The sequence below is a fragment of the Callorhinus ursinus genome, unplaced genomic scaffold (assembly GCF_003265705.2).
Source record: "Callorhinus ursinus isolate GAN/ISIS: 27379988/994484 unplaced genomic scaffold, GSC_fseal_2.0 scaffold72, whole genome shotgun sequence".
NCBI classification, from domain to species: Eukaryota; Metazoa; Chordata; class Mammalia; order Carnivora; family Otariidae; genus Callorhinus; species Callorhinus ursinus.
In genome coordinates this window covers 2,876,632-2,896,079 of record NW_027397134.1, presented here as the reverse complement: position 1 = coordinate 2,896,079, position 19,448 = coordinate 2,876,632, and the positions used below count along the sequence as shown (strand labels likewise).

Sequence of the window (19,448 nt, the reverse complement as noted above, 5' to 3'; positions counted from 1 at the left end):
TGTTCCCGTCCTCCTTTGCAGCTAGGACCCACCTTTGAGTCAGGAGCTAAAGGTTCAAAGAAGAAAAGACAGCACAGAATTTGTTCTGGTGGTGTTGGTTGGCAGTCGTGGCATCTGTTTTCTAAAGGTGGCGTTCAGTGATGGCAGAGGCAGCGTTGGAAGCTGTCGTGTCCTGTGTTTAGTTATAACAGTCATGTTGCTTTCACTTACGGAGCTTTTGTAGCATGATTTTGACTGTGGGTCTGGAGGCCTGCTTTTTCGCTGTTGGCAGTAGCTCCTCAGTGCATTTCTTTTCTACTTATAACCAGCCAAGATTGGTTTCTTTTGTCAACAACTAAGAATTTTGCCTGGTATGGCAGCAAGAGAGCCTGGCCTTAGAGCCCTGCAGTGGGTTCTTGTCTTGGCTCTGTCCCAAGCTGTCTGATCTTGGGTGAATCATTTCAATACTTAGATGCATCATTGCTAAAATGGGTATTTTAAAGGTCTTTTCAGCTCTAAAATTCTGTTATTTTTGCTTCTGCTAATTGTCTGGTGGGATGCTAATGGGATCATCATGGGCTGCCAAACCCATCAGTGGGTACCACCAAATTCTGCTCACATTGATTTCAGTATGGTACTGTTCTTTTCTATTCTAGTAATTCCTGGGTTCTTGTGCCTGTATTAACCCTATTGGTTAGCTAGTGTTTACTGGTACTACGCACACTTGCATCTTGACAGGTGTAAAAATGTTCTTTGTTCTCTGTTTAGTGATCTGATTGCAGGGGAAAAATGCTTTAGGCATCAGTAGGTTTCGAGGTTTCTGTGGTAATGTTGATTCAGACGAGAGCTCCTCAGTGTAGAGTTGAAATTCAAAGTCATAAATTGTAAAAATTACATTTTAATGCAGTACCATTGGCTGAGATATTCAAGATTTAAAGAGACCAGCCTTTTAATAGTTTTTTTACAGATGCACAGTGGAACAACTAATGTGAAACAGTTTTTCAGGAAAGCTAACAAATGCATTGTAAGTGCCACATCATTGTAGGGTTATAGTCATTGGCTCTGCAATTGTCTTTAACAAAATGGGAGAAGGGGGAGGAGGCGCTTAGAGGTCATCCACGTTCAAACCTAACTTCAGGTGGAAAGAATCTCTTTGTGGCTTTCTGACCCCCCAGTCTGTGTCCTTTCCAGACACCACATGAAAATAAAATGAGATCAACATTCATTTTGTCTTCTGTCTTACCTTAGTAAGTTCAGATGATTTTTTTCTTATGGTTTCATTTGTCACCCCAGCAAAAACTGAGAATACTTTTTTATGTGGTCATCCTGGTCTTAGAAGCAGCACTGGACGCTGGGTTGCAGTGAGAATGATGGGGCTTTTGTGGGGAGAGCTTTTTTTATTGCATCTTCCAGGGAAAAGGTAGATGGAGTTTTATTAATCAGCCATTCAGATTCTGATTGCACGAACATTTATTGAACGCCAGATGTGTTAGGGACTATCACCTATGTGGCAATGGCAAGTTTTCAATTTAGAGCCCATATTGTGACAATTGCTATGGCATTATTATAAAGCATTAACACTCTACAGCAGTCTTCCCATTAAGCTGGGGAAATGTCTTAAAAATTAACACACATGGGACAATTCTAAAATAGTTAAGGGTCAAACGACGTACCTACTCCAAAAAATGCAGCCGAAGTTTAGATATGAAGAGTCATGTGGGCTGGAGGGCCTGAGGATACCATATGGTGGAGTCCGAACCTGAGGGTTGTGTTTATAAGATTTTGAGAAGACAGCGGGATGGAGGAGCGAGAACTGTTCAGGGAAAGCGGCGTGTCATATTCAAAGAAAGACCAGAAGAGAAGGTGTGTGTAGCTTACACATGTGCATTAGGGAGAAGGAGATTACCTACCAGACTGAGGCTGGGGTTATGGAGTTTTATGGATAAGTGGACCCTGGGGTGGTGCTAGATTAAAGGTTGAAGAGTTTGTACTTGAAATGGCCCATAAAGAGGTATGATACACATTTGTTTCTAGAGCATATTACAAAAGATTGTTTTGTATATCATCCTACATTCTCTTGTTTCCTTCTTTTTTTTCCCCCAGACTCCCTCGAGCCCACTTATCAGCAGCTTCAGAAAATGAAACTGGACAAGAGCCCCTTTGTGGTCGTGTCTGTGGTTGGGCAGGAACTCCTGACGGCTGGCCATCATGGGGCCTCTGTGGTTGTCTTAGAAGCCGCTCTCAAGATTGGCACCTGCAGCCTCAAACTGAGAGGTTCTGTTTTCTCTGCCCTGAGCAGTGCTTACTGGTCTCTTGGAAACACAGAGAAGAGTACCGGATACATGCAGCAGGACTTGGATGTAGCCAAGACCTTAGGTAGGGTTGCTTCTTTCTTTTATTTCAATATAGAAAGGATATAAAGAAAGCTGATTAGCCTGACATGGATAGGAATAACATATGCAACGAAAAGTGAGTGTGTCTCACTAAAACATTCTGTGTTTTAGGGTACTACGGTCTTCAGCGCTTTTCTTATAGGAAGATACCGAGGCTCTCAAAGGGCCAAGATATGTGGGTTAACATATTCATTGCCCTCTTCAGAGATTTGGGCTCACAGATGTAATATCCCAAATGATAGTATTGATGGGTGAATCTTTCATCTTAATTTTAATTTTTGCCTACCTTAGAATGCATCGGCATTTTTGTCAGAGGTAACAATACAGTGCAGTGGTTAAGAGTGTGGCCTGCGGAGCCAGATGGCTGAGTTTAGAACCCTGGTTCTGCCCCTACTAGCCCTATGACCTGCAAGTTGCCTCAACTCTCAGTGCTACCCTTTCCTCATTTGTAACATAAGTGTGGCTTATGATTATGATCGTTGTTACAGTGATTATTCAGTGACTTGCAGCATTGCAGTAAGAGAAGAGATACAATAAATCTATCATCAGCACACTTTTAAAGAAGCAACATATCATAGTGGGTTTAGTTAAGTGACTGAATCAACAAGCTGATGGTTGTTCAGAACCAGAGGTCATTAGCAGAGCATTGAGGTGACTCATAGCAGCTGGTTTGTGTCAAGGTCTTTAACCTCTCATTTCCAGGATACCTGTGTCCCTGAATGTAGTATGTTATAACAACAGTTATTGTCCAGAGCTTTAAGTTCTAGGACCATAACTTACTAGACAGTCTTGTAGAAGAAGAAAATACTTTTCTAAAAGAAGGCAAATGAAATCTTAGCTAGCAAATCTGTGGTTCTTAAATTAAGATGGGCATTATAAATTATAATTAACACTATAACTTAAGAGAAATTTTATCTTTTTTTAAAATCCAACTCAGGTGACCAGACAGGAGAATGCCGAGCTCATGGGAATCTGGGCTCTGCATTCTTCTCCAAAGGAAATTATCGGGAGGCTCTCACTAACCACAGGCATCAGTTGGTGCTCGCCATGAAACTCAAGGATCGAGAGGTAGGAAGTTTACGTGCAGACCAAAAACTTTTTTTTTTTTTGAAACATGGAGTCTTTTTTGCTGTTCAACATGTTTTCGGTACCCTAAAATGTTTCTTTTAGAAGTTGATAGTCATTGCCTCTATCTTTAATCAACAATCAGGTGTTGAATGTCTACCACGTATAGACCTTGGGGCTATAGAATTGAAAGACTTGGTCCCTGACCTCAGGATCTAACAGCTTGCATTGCTCAGCTGCATGGCTCTTATTCTATTCAAATATAAAAGGAGGAGACCCGTGTAAAATTTACAAAAAAACTATATCTTCATGATATATCCATTAAATTAAAGAAGCACACATTTGCTTTGAGTTGGGGTATTATTACTCCAAGCTCTTCATGGTATTTCTTTGGTGGATTTTTAACTCAGGTGGTAGAAGCATATTAAGTCTGATTGAGAGACATGATTTATAATGATAAAGAATATCATCCTATCTTTATTAGAGAAATGGAATGTTAATTCTAAGAGAGTTGATATCCAGTAGATGCAGCATGATGAGAGAGTGCTTGCAAAGTGGAGAGAGGGTGGGGTTTGGAATGAAACAGACCTAGATTGGAATCCCTGGGGATAGAACTTTCTGGCTCTGGGATCTTAGGGAAATTATTACTTAGCTCCTCTTTGCCTCTGTTTTCTTACTTAGAAAATAGTGATTGTATTTATTCCATACATAATTGTGATAGGATTTTAAATAATATATATGTGCCTAGAATGGTACTTGGAACTCCATAAATGGTAGCTTCTAATATAATATTATTAACAAGAAAGAGAAGGGTAATAGAAGCAACAGCAAATTTATGAATCAATCTATGTATTGGGAAATATATTTAGTTACATCTTAGAATTTCACTTTGGGACATTATAGAGATTAATTTTATTATTTAAATGACCTAGCATCTTTAAGTCTCTAGAACATGGTCAGTCACTAGGAAGGAATTGGGGAAGAAAAAAGCCTTTGTTTTAATGGTGTGCTGGAATCTCCCCTTGGGAAGGGGAGAGACTTCCATAAAGTCACTCTCATCCATTGGTGTCAGAAAAAAGCCTTTGAAAGCTGCCAAATATATCATTCAAGGGAGATCAACTTTAGGTGATTTTATTCTCAAGAGAGTTACCTAAATACTTTTCTCTTTGCCTATTTACTCTTAGTTTACAAACAATTCTTATAAGCCAGATGATCTGACTTCCTGATGTTAAGAGAATGAAGAGAGGGATCAAACTCCTAGACACAGATATACTGGTGGCATTAAGTGAGAGCCAGGTTTAAGACCTAAAACAGCCTACTTGTCTAGATAGGGCCATTTAGTGAAGGCTCGGTTGGCTCTAAATATATCAAGAGCTGCATTTATACTCTATTTTCCTGAACTTTGGGGTACATATATATTAGCCCCATTACTGGATGGGGTAGAAAGATTTGTAATTAGGACATAGGATTATCATAGGTATTAAAAAGGAGAAGTGAAAATTTTCTGCCTTCCCTATTCTTAATAGTGTAATTTTCTTTAGCTTGTGGTTTCTAGGTTTTATATACCTTTGCTCTACAATAAGTTATTAAGAAATCATTGATTATAAGGATGGAAGGGACCTTGAGATAGTATTGGAACCAGTTCCCTCCCCAAATCTTCCCCTCTTGGAATTCCCACCTGCCACAGATGCCCTGTCTCCCCCTCTGTTGGCCTCTGCTTAACCACCACTACAGTAGTTCACAAGCCTGCCTATTGGGAAACCCTCCTTATGTATAAGTAAGACTGATTTTACCCCTCTGGGACTAGAGAATGTTCAGCTACCATAATTAATGGCCTGTGGCCTCTCCTTTTCCAAGTTGAAAAATCCCATTAATTTTTTTCCATTAATTTTCTCTTCAAAGTTTCTCATTATCAAAATTTGAGTAATTTTTACAATCCTCTTCTGCCTGTTCCACTTTCACTGTTACCCATCCTGGTAGCCGGTTAGCCATAGGTTGGCCACCACAGAAGCCTTCTCTCGGGGTGTTCTGTCTAGCCCGTGCTCCTGCTCTGTGTTGACATATTTATCTGATTTCTAGACTGACCTGTAGAATTTCTCCTTTCTCTCACTGTGTCTCTTCTGTTGTATTTGCCTCTGGAATCATGGGGTACTATTCATTTTCTTTTTCTTTTCTTTTTTAAAAAATTTTATTTATTTGAGAGAGAGAATGAGATAGAAAGAGAGAGCGTGAGAGGGGGGAGGGTCAGAGGGAGAAGCAGACTCCCTGCTGAGCAGGGAGCCCAATGCAGGACTCCATCCTGGGACTCCAGAATCATGACCTGAGCCGAAGGCAGTCACTTAACCAGCTGAGCCACCCAGGTGGCCTGGTACTATTCATTTTCTTGAGAATTTAATGTTATTTTCTTACCTTTTCTCTTAATTTTTAAGGTTGTATTTGAGTGCTGCTGCTTGTCTATCTGCATTTAGCTGGAAATCTTTATTCCCACATCCCTGAAACCAGCCAGTAGTTGTTAAGACTAGAGTTAATATTGGTCCAGAACTTAAAGGAACATACAAAATGCCCAAGGAGAACTATTGCAATAATATGTATTTCATTCAGTTTCAAAGTTTTAGTTGGCCAGTCTTCTGTGATATAATTCAAGTAAGTGTGACGTCTGCTTGTAAAGCACCTAACATGTGCATAGCACTGTGCTGAGCGTTCTGGGTCTAGGCAGTGGTTGGGGTCACTCCCCTTGAGAGACTTATGTCCTCTTTGAGACGGAACTTTAGTATAACAAAAATATCAAAACAATGCTTGAGCAATAAATAATAAATGTTCTCTTTAACCACTGCCAAGATTCTCAAATTCCAGAAAAGAATGGTATAGACTTGTGGGAGCTTTGTGAAATAGGTGGAACTCAAGTTGGCCCCTGGGTGAGATGTAGGCTTCTAAATTTGGTTAGCATTCATGAGGGATGAGGTAGTTCATAGTATTAGCAAAGATCAGATACTCTTTTCTACCATCCTATTCATTATGGTCACAGACTTAGTTTTTTTTAAAAGGTAATATTTATTAGTTTTATCCAGTTATATAAAAAATTCATGAGAATAACCAACCATAAGTCTACCATCCTTTTAATATTTTGGGTATAATCTTTTGGTCATATATGTACATGATTGTTTAGACCTATCCAAACAAAAATTGAAATCCTATTGTGATACTTTTATAACTTGTTTTTTCATTAATATATTTTCACTTAAGTTTTATACATTTCTATATTTTATTAAATGTTCTACTGAAAGTCTTATGGTTTGATCACAAATTATTTCATCTATACCCCTACTGTAATACATTTAGTTTGCTTCAAAATTTTTGGTATTATAAAATCTGGAAAAACATCTTTGTAAATATATCTTTGAACATATCTCCCATCATTTCCTTTGGCTAAATTATTTAAAGTGGGCTTGCTTGGAAAAAACATATTAAGGCTTCTGATACTTACTGCTAAATAGCTCTCAGAAAGGCTGTATCTGTTTTTAGTCCTACCAGCAATGTATCAGATATTCCATTTCCCTGCACTGGCCAATACTAGGCAATTCTAAATAATTACTAAAATAAACTAAAAAGTCAAATTGATAAGTAAAAAAAAAAAATGATATCTTACTGTTTTACTTTGCATTTCTTTGTTGTCGAGGCTTTTTTTTTTTTTTTTAAGATTTATGAGAGAGAGAGAGAGGCAGGGGAGGGGCAGAGGAAGAGGGAGAGAGAGAATCTCAAGCCGACTCCACACTGAGCACAGAGCCCCATTCAGGGCTTGATCTCATGATCCTGAGATGGTGACCTGAGCTGAAGTCAAGAGTTGGATGCTTAACCAACTGAGCTACCCAGGCACCCTAGGGCTGACTATTTTTTAAAAATGTCTTTTATAAAGAGCTTTAATTCTCATCCTATTTTTTTCTGTTGTGATGTTGGTTATTTTTTTTAATGTGTTTTTTTGTTTGTTTGTTTTGTTTTTGATGTTGGTTATTTTGTATTGATTTGATCCTGGGCCTTGCTATATCAGCCAGTGAGCTGTTGGGACAGTTCGTGCTCTAATGCAAAGTTTTAATTGTCGTTGCTTCATTATGCATTTTACATCTGCTGTAAGTTTCATAACATTCTTTTAAAAAAATGTCTAGGATATCCTTGTCTCCCCTCACTACCCCCAAATGAACTTTAAAATCATTTTGTCAAATTTTGGAAACTCTTGCATTGGTATTTTTGTTGGAATTTGCATATAATTATGGATAAATTGATGTCTTTTCAATAGTCGGTCTCCTATTCAGGAGCCTGATCTGTTCTTGCATTTCACTTTTTATGCCCTTTTGTGATCTACGCTTTTAGGGAGAGTATTGATGGCATATAGGAAGGGTGTTTGTTTTATATGTTTTGCATGTTTTGACCATCTGAAAATTCTCTCATCGCTCATTTTTTGTTGATTCTTACGAATTTTCTTGTAATGGGAATTTTTTTGCAAATAATGATAGTTTTGTGCATTTGTTTCCTTATGTTATACCTCTACTTTTTTTCCTCTTAATTATTACACTGGTTAGAACTTTGAAAACTCTCCCCAAAAGTATCACTCTTCCTCTTGAGTACAAAAAGTTCAGAGAATGTACTTTTTATGATTATCTTATTCTTAACACTGTATCTGTGACCTCAAATTGTATCTTGGTTTCCGTTTTGCATTTTTTTGATATTGAAATAAAATAATAGGAAACTGCCTTTTGAAACAAAAACTAACCACTGTGAATGCTGTGACTGTAAGAATAACAAGCTACATCTTTCTGCATTTTACATTTTTGGCTCTAGTACATTTTAATATTTTCCCAAATAGTGACATAGCAGCCTGGAACCACTTTGTCCACTTACCTTAAAAAACAATAGGTTTTTCTTCTATACAATTACTCTCAGATACTTAATAGGGGAGGTGATACCTTCTCCACAGGAATTTTTCATTCTAACTAACCTATCTGCTTTAATGGTTTGAAAATTAATTTCAGGTGCCCACAGAGACCTTCCTATGAGCCAATATTAATTGTCAGAAGAGTGCATAAATTATGTTGTATCAGTGATGTTGTTCTCTATTCAGGGAATCTGATATGCAAATATGCTGATGACTCTGAAGTTTTTTTCATCAGTCTGATTTCTCTCCTGAGCGTCATATTTCTTTATCCAGTTGCCTCCCGGACACCCACCTTCCAATTCCGTATGCCTAACTTAGCCCTCAGTCTGTGCCTGCGTCTGCATTTGCTGTTTGTCCTGTTTCCAAGCTGCCTAAATCCTGGGTTCTCTTTTTTCTGGCAATCTCTTTTCTGGCTCCTGCCTTCTGCTGTGCCATCCTTTGCCTGGACCCTTGTAGAACTTCCCACACTTTCTAACATGTACTCTCCTCCAAGTAAAGAGGAGAGAGTGTCTACTACTTGGACCTATGAGGCAGCCTGAAGTTGCTGCCATAAGTAGGTAATTTCTTTCGAGTATAGTGCAGTGTGGATGAGAGTGTGAACTTAGATACGAGACAAACTTGAACTTTGGCTCTGCCACTTATTACCATGTGATCCTGAAAATTATATAAACTCTTCTAAGTGTGATGCATGGGAGTTGTTTCCAATTTTTGGCTGTTATGAAAAAGCTGCTAATAAACATTATTGTACATATCTTTTGGGAAATATCAGCACTTGTATCTGTTAAGCATCTGTTAACCATCCTGTATATGGTTAGATTTATTAGATTTTTACCAGCTTTCCAAAGTAGTTGCACCAAGTTATATCATCAGCAATGTAAGGGATTGTGAAACCTTAATAGCAGATAAATAAAAAGTAAAAAGAACATGGAAACACAAATATCTGAGTAGATAATTCTGTAAGTGATTGTAATAGTAACTACTTATTGTTGTAAAGATTAAATGAGTTCATATAAAGTATATCCTTAGCACAGTGCCTGAGACACAATAAGAATTCAAACATGGTGCTACTGTTATTATTGGCATTACTCTTGTCGCCATTATTTACATGATTCATATGCAGTTGCATATGCCTATGTAATATCAGAGCTTAATTCAATGTAAAATTGTTTTCCCCCAGATAGTCAGGTAAACTGACCATGCTTGGAAAAAATGCTGTTTTATTTGTTAGGTAACTTTGTGTACCTCTTGTCACACTGGAGAATGTAAATACTGTAATTTGTGAAATCTGTTTTAACTCTGCCCTGATTCTCGTTTCTTCTCGATTTGATCCATCACCTACAGAGATCTTTGAATTCTCCCTTGAAAACTTAGTTCTGATCATGCAAGTTTCCTGCTTAAGAGCCTTTGATAGCTTTCTCTTGCCTTCAGAATAAAGTCCAAACCCCTTCATAATCTTGTCCCATTACTTTAACTACTCTGTATGGCATACACCTTATCATCTGTTCATACAAGCCTACTTGCCAGACTTTGTTAAACATGCTTTATATTTTACCCTCTGTATCCTTACTCGTTCTAGGCCCTCTGCATAGAAGACCCCATCTTTGACCCCTCTGCAAGGTTTTCTGTATTCAGGTTCCATTAAATCGTCTCTGCATCATGAAAGCTCTCTTTTTCAATTTTTGTCTTTTTTACCCATTATCATATAAATCTTGGTGGAGCCCAATTTACCAATTCCTCCCCCTTTTTTAATGGTTAGTGCTTTTTGTGTTCTGTTTAAAAAAATGTTTGTGTATCCCAATGTCATGAAAATATTCTTCTATGAGCCTTTATTGTTTTACCTTTTGCATTTAGGTCTCCTGCCACTTGGAATTTACATTTGTGTTTGGTTTGGGGTAGGGATCAAAGTTCAGCTTTTCCCCTCATATGAATATCCAGTTGACCCAGTACTGAATGTTCCACAAGACTGCACTGTGTGCTGCTTTTGTCCTAAGTCAGGTATGAGGTATATAAAGGACTCTCTTTTCTGTGCTGTTGATCTCTTTGTCGGTCTTGATGCCAATAGCATATTGCCTAATTACTGCATCTTTTTAATAAGTCTGGAATTCTGATCATGTAATTCTAGTAGCTTTGTTTTTCTTCGAGATTGCTTTGGGTATTCCAGGTTCTTTACAATTATATACATGTAAGTAAATGTATATATTTTAGAATTAGCTCATGGTTTCCCCATCCTTCACTCAAACATCCTGCTGGAATTTTGGTTGGGATAGCATCGAATCCATAAATATATTTGAATCTTATAGTCCATGAACTTGGTATATTTGTCCATTTATTTAGGGCTTGTAAAATCTATTTCAGCAATGTTTTATGGTTTTCAATGTAGAACTATTGCATATCTTTCTATAGTTTTATCCTTAGGTTTTAGGTGTGTGCGTGTGCATATATGCATGCTGTTGTAAATGGTATTTTATTATTTTTTTCTTTTAATTCACTAGTATTTTATTTATTTTTAAATTCTAGTGTCATTAATATACAGTGTTATATTAGTTTCAAGTGTACAATATAGTGAATCAACAATTCTATACATTACTCAGTGCTCATCATGGTAAGTGTGCTCTTAATCCCCTTCACCAGTTTCACCTCCCCCACCTTCCCTCTGGTAACTACCAGTTTGTTCTCTGTTGTAAGCGACATTTTAAAATTTCATTTTTTTCTGCTTCTCTTCCTTGACTCAGATATTCAGCAACCCTTGGAACAGGTTTATTTGCTCAGCCATTCATATGCCCATACTACTTTGTTTTTTATTCTTATATTTTTACCATTATGTAAGTAATATTGAGTTAGTTATTGATGTAAAAGATTAAAACATTATCCTTTCCAGAAGTAACCCCTGTTACCAGTTTGAAGTATTTCCCTTCTAGATCTACAATACTGTCCACTGTGGTAGCCACTACTGCGTGTGGCTATTGAGCATTTGAAATGTGAATGGTTTGAATTGAGATGTACTGTAAATGTAAAATACACACTGAACTTTGAGGACTTAGAAAGAAAAAAAAAGAACCCCAAATATCTCTTTACTAAGTTTTTATATTGACTAAAATATAATATGGGGCGCCTGGGTGGCTCAGTGGTTAAGCGTCTGCCTTCGGCTCGGGTCATGATCCCAGGGTCCTGGTATCGAGTCCCGTGTCAGGTTCCCTGGTCGGCAGGAAGTCTGCTTCTCCCTCTCCCACTCCCCCTGCTTGTGTTCTCTCTCTCGTTGTGTCTCTTTCTGTCAAATGAATGAATGAAATCTTTAAAAAAATAATAATAAAATATAATATTTTTGATACATTGTATTAAATAAAATGTTACTGATTCCACTTTTCTTGTTTTATATTTTTATGTGGTTACTAGAAAGTTTAAATTATTTGTAGGGCTTGTTCTAAACCCATAAGCCCTTGTATTAGGCAGCATGGCTCTAGCCCATTTTCTCTTATGGTTTTGTTTTTCATGTGTGGGAATATGATACTGTTTTCCAAATGGTTTTTTCACTCAATAGTCTTAAACCTCTTTTCATGTTAGCACATGTAGATCAACCACATTTTTTTGAACTTCTGTGTAGTGGTAGTATTATGGTTGTACCATTCATCTGCTGAAGGAATGTTCAGGGAGATTTTTTCCCCCTTTTACAAGCGTAGTTGCCATAAAAAAGACCTTGTACAAGTCACTTTGTATATATTGGGAGTAGAGCAGTGTCTAGCAAGTGGAATTGCTGGGTACGCAGCTATTATACACATTTTAAATTAAAAGATTTTCCCAAATTGCACACCAAAAAGGTTGTTCTAAACCCATAAGCCCTTGATTTTAATCTTTTAGTTTTTTTTTTTTTTTTTTTTTTCAAATTGATTGGCAAAGCGTAGCCCCTAGTGATACTTCAGTTATGGTACTTACCGTTTGTTTGTAATAGTGGTCTTCTTCCCGTTGTATAATTGGCAGCTTCTGGAGGGAAAGGAAAATAGCTTATTTATATTGATAATCTCATTCATGCCCTCATTCAACACATGTTTACTGCTTACTGTGTCCCAGATGCTATAAGGCCTTTGGGTATAAAGATAGATATGCCATTGTTCTTGCCCTCAAGGAACTCAAGCATTCTGGCAGACCATCTGCAGTGTTCCAGTCCAGTGTCAATAAATGCTTATTAGCCGGAGGAAAAACATTGAGGCTTATAGTAGAGAAAGAGTCCTGTTATCTCCTTGGTTCTTATGAATGGTGGTCTTCATTTTGTCAGAGCTGGAGAGGAAGACTTAGAGAAGCCCAGTTGTAAATACCAGCTAAGTTTACTTTTCTTTTCTGCAGGTACTTTGTGTCAGTAACTAAAATCTAAAGTTTACAGTCCAAAGAATACTTTTTAAATTCTGATAACATCTAACATAGAAAAGATTTTTTTAAAAGATTTTATTTATTTATTTGACAGAGAGAGAGACAGCGAGAGATGGACCACAAGCAGGGGGAGTGGGAGAGGGAGAAGCAGGCTTCCCATGGAGCAGGGAGCCCGATGCAGGGCTCGATCCCAGGACCCTGGGATCATGACCTGAGCCAAAGGCAGACGCTCAACGACTGAGCCACCCAGGCGCCCCTTTAGAAAAGATTTTTTAAAGTGAAATTTCGTTCATTGTGATTTTGAAGATTAAAGGTAAATTATAATCATTATTAACTTACGAACCTCTGGGTTCATAGGAACAGTTACTTCCCCCTCCCCCCCACCCAAGGACTACTTGACTTTTTGAGAAAATTGATCCTTCTAGATTTCCTTTAGGATGTAGCTACAGGAAATTAATTAGACAATTTTTGATGACATCATCCCGACCACAGCACTTTCTCTGAAAACAGTGCTATTTTTCTTGGACCTTTTTGCAGCATTTTCTACACTGTGTGTGTATTAGTATGAAGTCCACACAAAGATTTTGGGGGGGGGTAACATACACACACACACACACACACACACACAGAATGTAGTGAAATAATTATTATACAACAGTAGTACAGGAGAGTAGGTTAAAAGGTAAAAAGCATTCCATTTTAGCAGAGAACCATATCCTCTTAGGGAATATTAAGTTCATGAGTGGAATGCTTGGCAAAGTTTTCAGTGGTGTGTATCTTACAGGCTTTTAAGAAACAAATAAGATTCTTAAGCTGTAACTCTTCAAATCACTCAAGAGTTGGAAAGTAGACACTTGTGAAGAATGGAGATAGGACGTCAATTTCTTGATTGTGCTCTTTGTACTTTGTATTATAAATTAGCTGAGCCAGAGCTTTTGAGCCTGTAATGAGTTATAAAAAAGCTCTTTTTCTCATACTGATAAAATAGTTATTGCCTCAAAAGAAATTGCACACCCAGTGAATATGTGTGTATGTATGTGTAATGTCTGATGTGTTTGCAAATCATTCTGCCCTTAGCTGTTCCATTCTCCAGCTGATTTTTTCAAATTCTACTTCATCATCACTTCACCCGTTATATTTTTGGGTAACCTCTTCCAGCCATAGTGTTTTATAGTCTCTTCGACAGAGTAGAAGAAACCTCAGACTAGGAATGAGGAGATCTAAATTTGAATCCTGGTTTTGCTACTAGTGGCCATACATTATGGGCAGACTTTTCTGGAAGCCCTGTTCTTGCCGGCTCACCATCTGTAAACAGGAAGACCAGATCAGATGATGTTTTACTGTCCAGTGTAGTAGCCACAAGTAGTTATATTAAATTAAATTAATTAGAATTAAGGTAAACAAGTCAATTCCCCAGTCACAATAACCACATTTTAAGTGCTCAGTAGCCTATGTGTTTAGTGGCTACCATATCAGATATCATAGAAAAAAATTTCTGTTATCTAAAGTTTTATTGAATAGTGCGACTAAAGTTTTATGTAGCTCTAAACATTAATCAGAAGGCAAAAAGTGCATCAATGTGAATCACAGACCACCTTCATTTTTCCATAGTACCTGCTATTTATACTAGAATCATCTGTATTTTCTGGTAGATATTACAGGGAAAGAGGGAGGAAGATTCTGCTTCAGATAATGGCAGAGTAGCTCAGTCACATATAACAACTGAGAACTTTGGGAAAAATATAAAACAAACAATTACATGGAGGTACTGGAAAGTGACCAAAAACTAGCAGAAATTGAAGGAGAATTAACACCTGGAAGAAGGGAATAACACTAGATGAATTTCCTGTTTTTTAAAACATTTTAATTCCAGTGTAGTTAAAATATAGTGTTTTATTAGTTTCAAGTATACAATATAGGGATTCAACAATTCCATATATTACTCAGTGCTCATCAAAATAAGTGCACTTTTAATCCCCTTCACCTATTTAATGCATCCCTCCACCTACTTCCCCTCTGGTAACCATCAGTTTGCTCTCTATAGTTAAGAATCTGTTTTTGGTTTGTCTCTCTCTCTCCATTTCCTTTGTTCATTTGTTTCCTAAATTCCACATATGAGTGAACTCAAATGGTACTTGTCTTTCTCTGGCTTATTTCACTTAGCATTATACTTTCTAGATCCATCCATGTTGTTGCAGATGGCAAAATTTCATTATTTTTTGTGGATGAATAATATTCCATTGTATATGTATAGCACATCTTTATCTCTTCATCTGTAGATAGACACTTGGGCTGCTTCCATAATTTGGCTACTGTAAATAATAATTTCCTATTTTTAATGTCTTTATTGCCAGAGTGCCAGCACCATACCCCACAATGGTACTGAAATATATATAGAAACCTGTAGCCTTATTGGTTGTGGGATCAGAGGACCTAGTTGGCCTCACAACAGTAACCTGAAAGTAAGGAGGAAATCCTGGAAAGGAGATATCTACATAGAGAAGCCCCAGATTCTGTGTATAAATTCTCATCAAATCTCTGGCTAATTTCTGCAGTGAGCATATGAGGGCGGATTCCAAACAACTTGGCTAAGGCTGACGGAACTGAAGAGATTTCAGCTGCTGCTCACTTTAGGGCAGTTTTGTGTTTGAGTTTCTTAGGGTTAACTGCCTGCAAAAACAAAAAAGTTGATACTCTGTAGGGAAATATAACAAAGTCCTGAATGTCTACAATGTATCATTCACAATGTTCAGGATATATTCTAAAATTATTGGACATATGAAGAAACTGGAAAATGATTTATGCTGAAGAGAAAAAAGGCATTCAATGAGACCAACCCCAAGATGCCCCAAAGGTTGGAATTAAGAGACAGGAATTTTTAAAAAAATTTTCTATTGTTATGTTAATCACCATACATTACATCATTAGTTTTTCATGTAGTGTTCCATGATTCAATGTTTGTGCATAACACCCAGTGCTCCATGCAGAATGTGCCCTCTCTAATACCCATCACCAGGCTAACCCATCCCCCCACCCCCCTCCCCTCTAGAACCCTCAGTTTGTTTTTCAGAGTCCATCGAAGAGACAAGAATTTTTAAACAGTTATTGTAACTATGTTCAAATCTAGAAAGTAAGATATGCTCATAATGAATGGATAGAAAAATCTCAATAGAGGAATAGAACTATAAGAAAGTAAAGAAAGCAAAATGAAAATTTTAGCACCGAAAAGTACAATATCTGAAATGAAAACATTCACTGAATGGGTTGTTGTTGTTTTTCTTTTTATTTAAGGGGGGGCAGGTAGGGCAGAGGCAGAGGGGGAGAGAGAGAGAATCCTAAGCAGGCTCCCTGCCCAGCGCAGAACCTGCGACTCAGGGCTCGATCCCACAACCCTGAGATCATGACCCAAGCTGAAATCAAGAGTTGCATACTTAGCTGATTGAGCCACCCAGGCGCCCTCACTGAATGGGTTTAACTGAATATTGGAGATGACAGAGAAGGAGGTATCAACTTGAAGATAGGTCAGTTGAAATGATCTAATCTGAAAATGAGAGAAAATAGATTGAAAAGAATTAACAGAACCTCAGTGTCTTGTTGGACAATATCAAAGGGTCTTACGTATATATACATATATACATATATACATATATATGTATATGTACACACACACACACACACACACACACGTTGCAGAAAGTTAAAGAGAATAATGGGGGGAAAACACTGGTAGAAGTAGTGGCTAAAATTTCCCTAAATTTTGTAAGAATAAATTTACAGATTCTAAAAATTCAGCTAACCTGAAACAAAATAAATACAAAGGAAGAAGCTACATCCATGCAATTTATAGGGAAATGACTATAAGCCAATTATAAAGAAAAAAAAAATCTTGAAAGTAACCAGGGAAAGATGACCTATTACACAAAGAGGGACCAACTATACTAATGATGGCTGATTTCTTATGAGAAATAATAGAGTCCTGAAGACAGAACAAAATTTTCAAAATGATGAAAGGAAAACACACAAAACCCTGTCAGCCCAGAATTCAAGAATGAGCAAAAATAATTTTCAAGAATGAAAGCAAAATAAAGATAATTAGAAGTGAAAACCAAGAGAAATATCAACAGACCTGCATTATAAGAATGGTTGAGGGAGGATTTTCAGGCTGTTGGGAAATGGTATCAAACAGAAACTCAAATCTTCAGGAAAAGAGGAATAGCACCATAAATAATAAATATGCTGGTAAATATAAAATACTGCTTTTACTTTTTTCCTCATAATTTAAAAAATATGCATATGGCTGTTGAAAGCAACCTTTACAACATCAAATTGTAGGATATAAGGCATACATGGATGTCGCATATTTGATTCTCCTATGTTGGAAATATGAATGGTAAAACCACTTTAGGAAAAGGTCTTGCAGTTTCTTTAAAATCTAAACATACACTGACCCTTTGGTTCACCAAGTCCACTCCCCAGAGAATTGAAGACATAAGTCTGCAAAAGGACTTGTACAAGAATGTTCATAGTGGTTTTATTCATAATAGCAAAATCTGAGAATAGCCCAAGTGTTTCTCAGTGGAAGCATGGATATATAACCCACTATATTGTTGTAAAACACATGCAGCGACGTGAATAAATCTCAGAAACATGAGATTGTGTAAAAGAAGTAAAAAGCAGAAGAGAATGTGTTTTATGATTGCATTAGCAACAAGTTCTAGAACAAGCAAAACTAATCTGTGGGGAAAACAAATCAGTAGTTGCCTTTGGGAGCCAAAGTAGGGGCCAGGATTGACCGAGAAAGGATGTGAATGAAATTTCTAGGTGAAGCACATTTAAATTGTTAGTAGTTGCAGAATCTTTATATTCTGGTGAATATATATATATTCACCATATAATTCTTAAAACTTTCCTGTATCTTTGTAATTTTTCACCATAAGATATTAGAAAATTTAAAGAATAAAGGACTTTGGTGGTGAAAGAGGGATAACCAGTAATTCTAGTGATCAGTCTTTTGCTGGGAGCTTACCCATGTGGAATACGTTTCACTGGATGCTGCCGTCTCTGCCGCCCCTCATGCTAAGAAAACAAAACCTCACCACAATTCTCTGCTCCTTCCTGTCCCTACACCCAACATATCCTGGAACAGCATTGCAGCAAAATATTCATATATGGTGCGACCAGGTTTAACTCAATCTCAGAAATCTATGAATTGCACAATAGCCTTGTAGGGTAGTTTGGGTGGTTTGAGTGGAAAGAGGGAGCAGGTGTCAGTATGATCTCTGCTTTAGTGAAGGTGGGAGCGCTCACCTTGATTGCATGGCCAGTGGCCTTTTCTTATAGCATTGGCTGCATGGATTCATCTCTTCCTTACTGAAAGGTGGTAGAAAGTAAGATACAGGTCTCATGGAAGAAGTACTTTAGGCAGTTTGTTAGAAATCACCAGAGCTAACCCTTTCGTTTTATCCTAAGGAATAGGGAGCCTATAGAAATGAAGTGACTTACCAAGATCAACAGTGAGTTGCTTCAATTTGTTATATTTAAGAATAGTTTTTCTTTTGTGATTAAATGTGGCACTTATAAGATCCTAAAGTAGTCAAATATTTTCTCTGTGATGATACAACCTAGAGAATGTTACCTGTGTCCTAGTCATCTAAAATGATGATCAGTGATAATGAATTATGTGTATGTGATTAATGTTTACTATTTACCAAAAAATTCTTACTTTTATACATTTTTTTTCATGTTATTCTCACACAACCTAGAGCAAGGAATGGATTTTTATATAGGCTGATATACTTCAGTAATTTCCCAGAGAGACATGTTCCCTGGGCTCTATACCAAAAACCTCTTGCTTGATAATGCATATGGTACCATCATTAGGGACCATGAACTGAACCAAGAGCGAAGAAATTTGAGCACACAGGGTCAAATTAAAGGACTCAGAAATAGAATCTGACATATTGGTGGTGGCAGCATTATTTCTGAACTAAGAGGAGTTTGAGGGCTATTGTTCCTGAAGTCACTAATGACAGTCTGTAATGGGAAGACCCTGTCATTCTGGTATGATAAGTGGCATGCTGCTCAACAGAACAGCTGCTGGATTAACCTATACTCTCTCCATTTTTTTTAATTTTTTAAAAACATTTTTATTGTTATGTTAATCACCATATATTACATCATTAGTTTTTGATGTAGTGTTCCATGATTCATTGTTTGTGCATAACACCCAGTGCTCCATGCAGAATGTGCCCTCTTTAATACCCATCACCGGGCTAACCCATTCCCCTACCCTCCTCCCCTCTAGAATCCTCAGTTTGTTTTTCAGAGTCCATCGTCTCTCATGGTTCGTCTCCCCCTCTGACTTACTCCCCTTCATTCTTCCCTTCCTGCTATCTTCTTCTTTTTCTTTTTTCTTAACATATGTTGCATTATTTGTTTCAGAAGTACAGATCTGTGATTCAACAGTCTTGCACAATTCACAGCGCTCACCATAGCACATACCCTACCCAATGTCTATCACCCAGCCACCCCATCCCTCCCACCCCCCACCACTCCAGCAACACTCAGTTTGTTTCCTGAGATTAAGAATTCCTCATATCAGTGAGGTCATATGACACATGTCTTTCTCTGATTGACTTATTTCACTCAGCATAACACCCTCCAGTTCCATCCACGTCGTTGCAAATGGCAAGATCTCATTCCTTTTGATGGCTGCATAATAT

At 37.5% G+C, this 19,448-nt stretch overlaps 1 protein-coding gene across 5 annotated transcripts in view; it reads left to right on the top strand.

The window, feature by feature from the left end:
* Nucleotides 1-19,448, top strand: part of TTC28 (tetratricopeptide repeat domain 28) — a 639,440-nt gene that overhangs the window by 344,741 nt on the left and 275,251 nt on the right. For all 5 annotated transcript variants that reach the window (XM_073886735.1, XM_073886734.1, XM_073886736.1 and 2 more), the window contains 2 exons: nt 2,083-2,355; nt 3,310-3,440. In XM_073886735.1, coding sequence (XP_073742836.1) covers nt 2,083-2,355; nt 3,310-3,440 — 404 coding nt within the window. The remainder of the gene's footprint in view (nt 1-2,082; nt 2,356-3,309; nt 3,441-19,448) is intronic.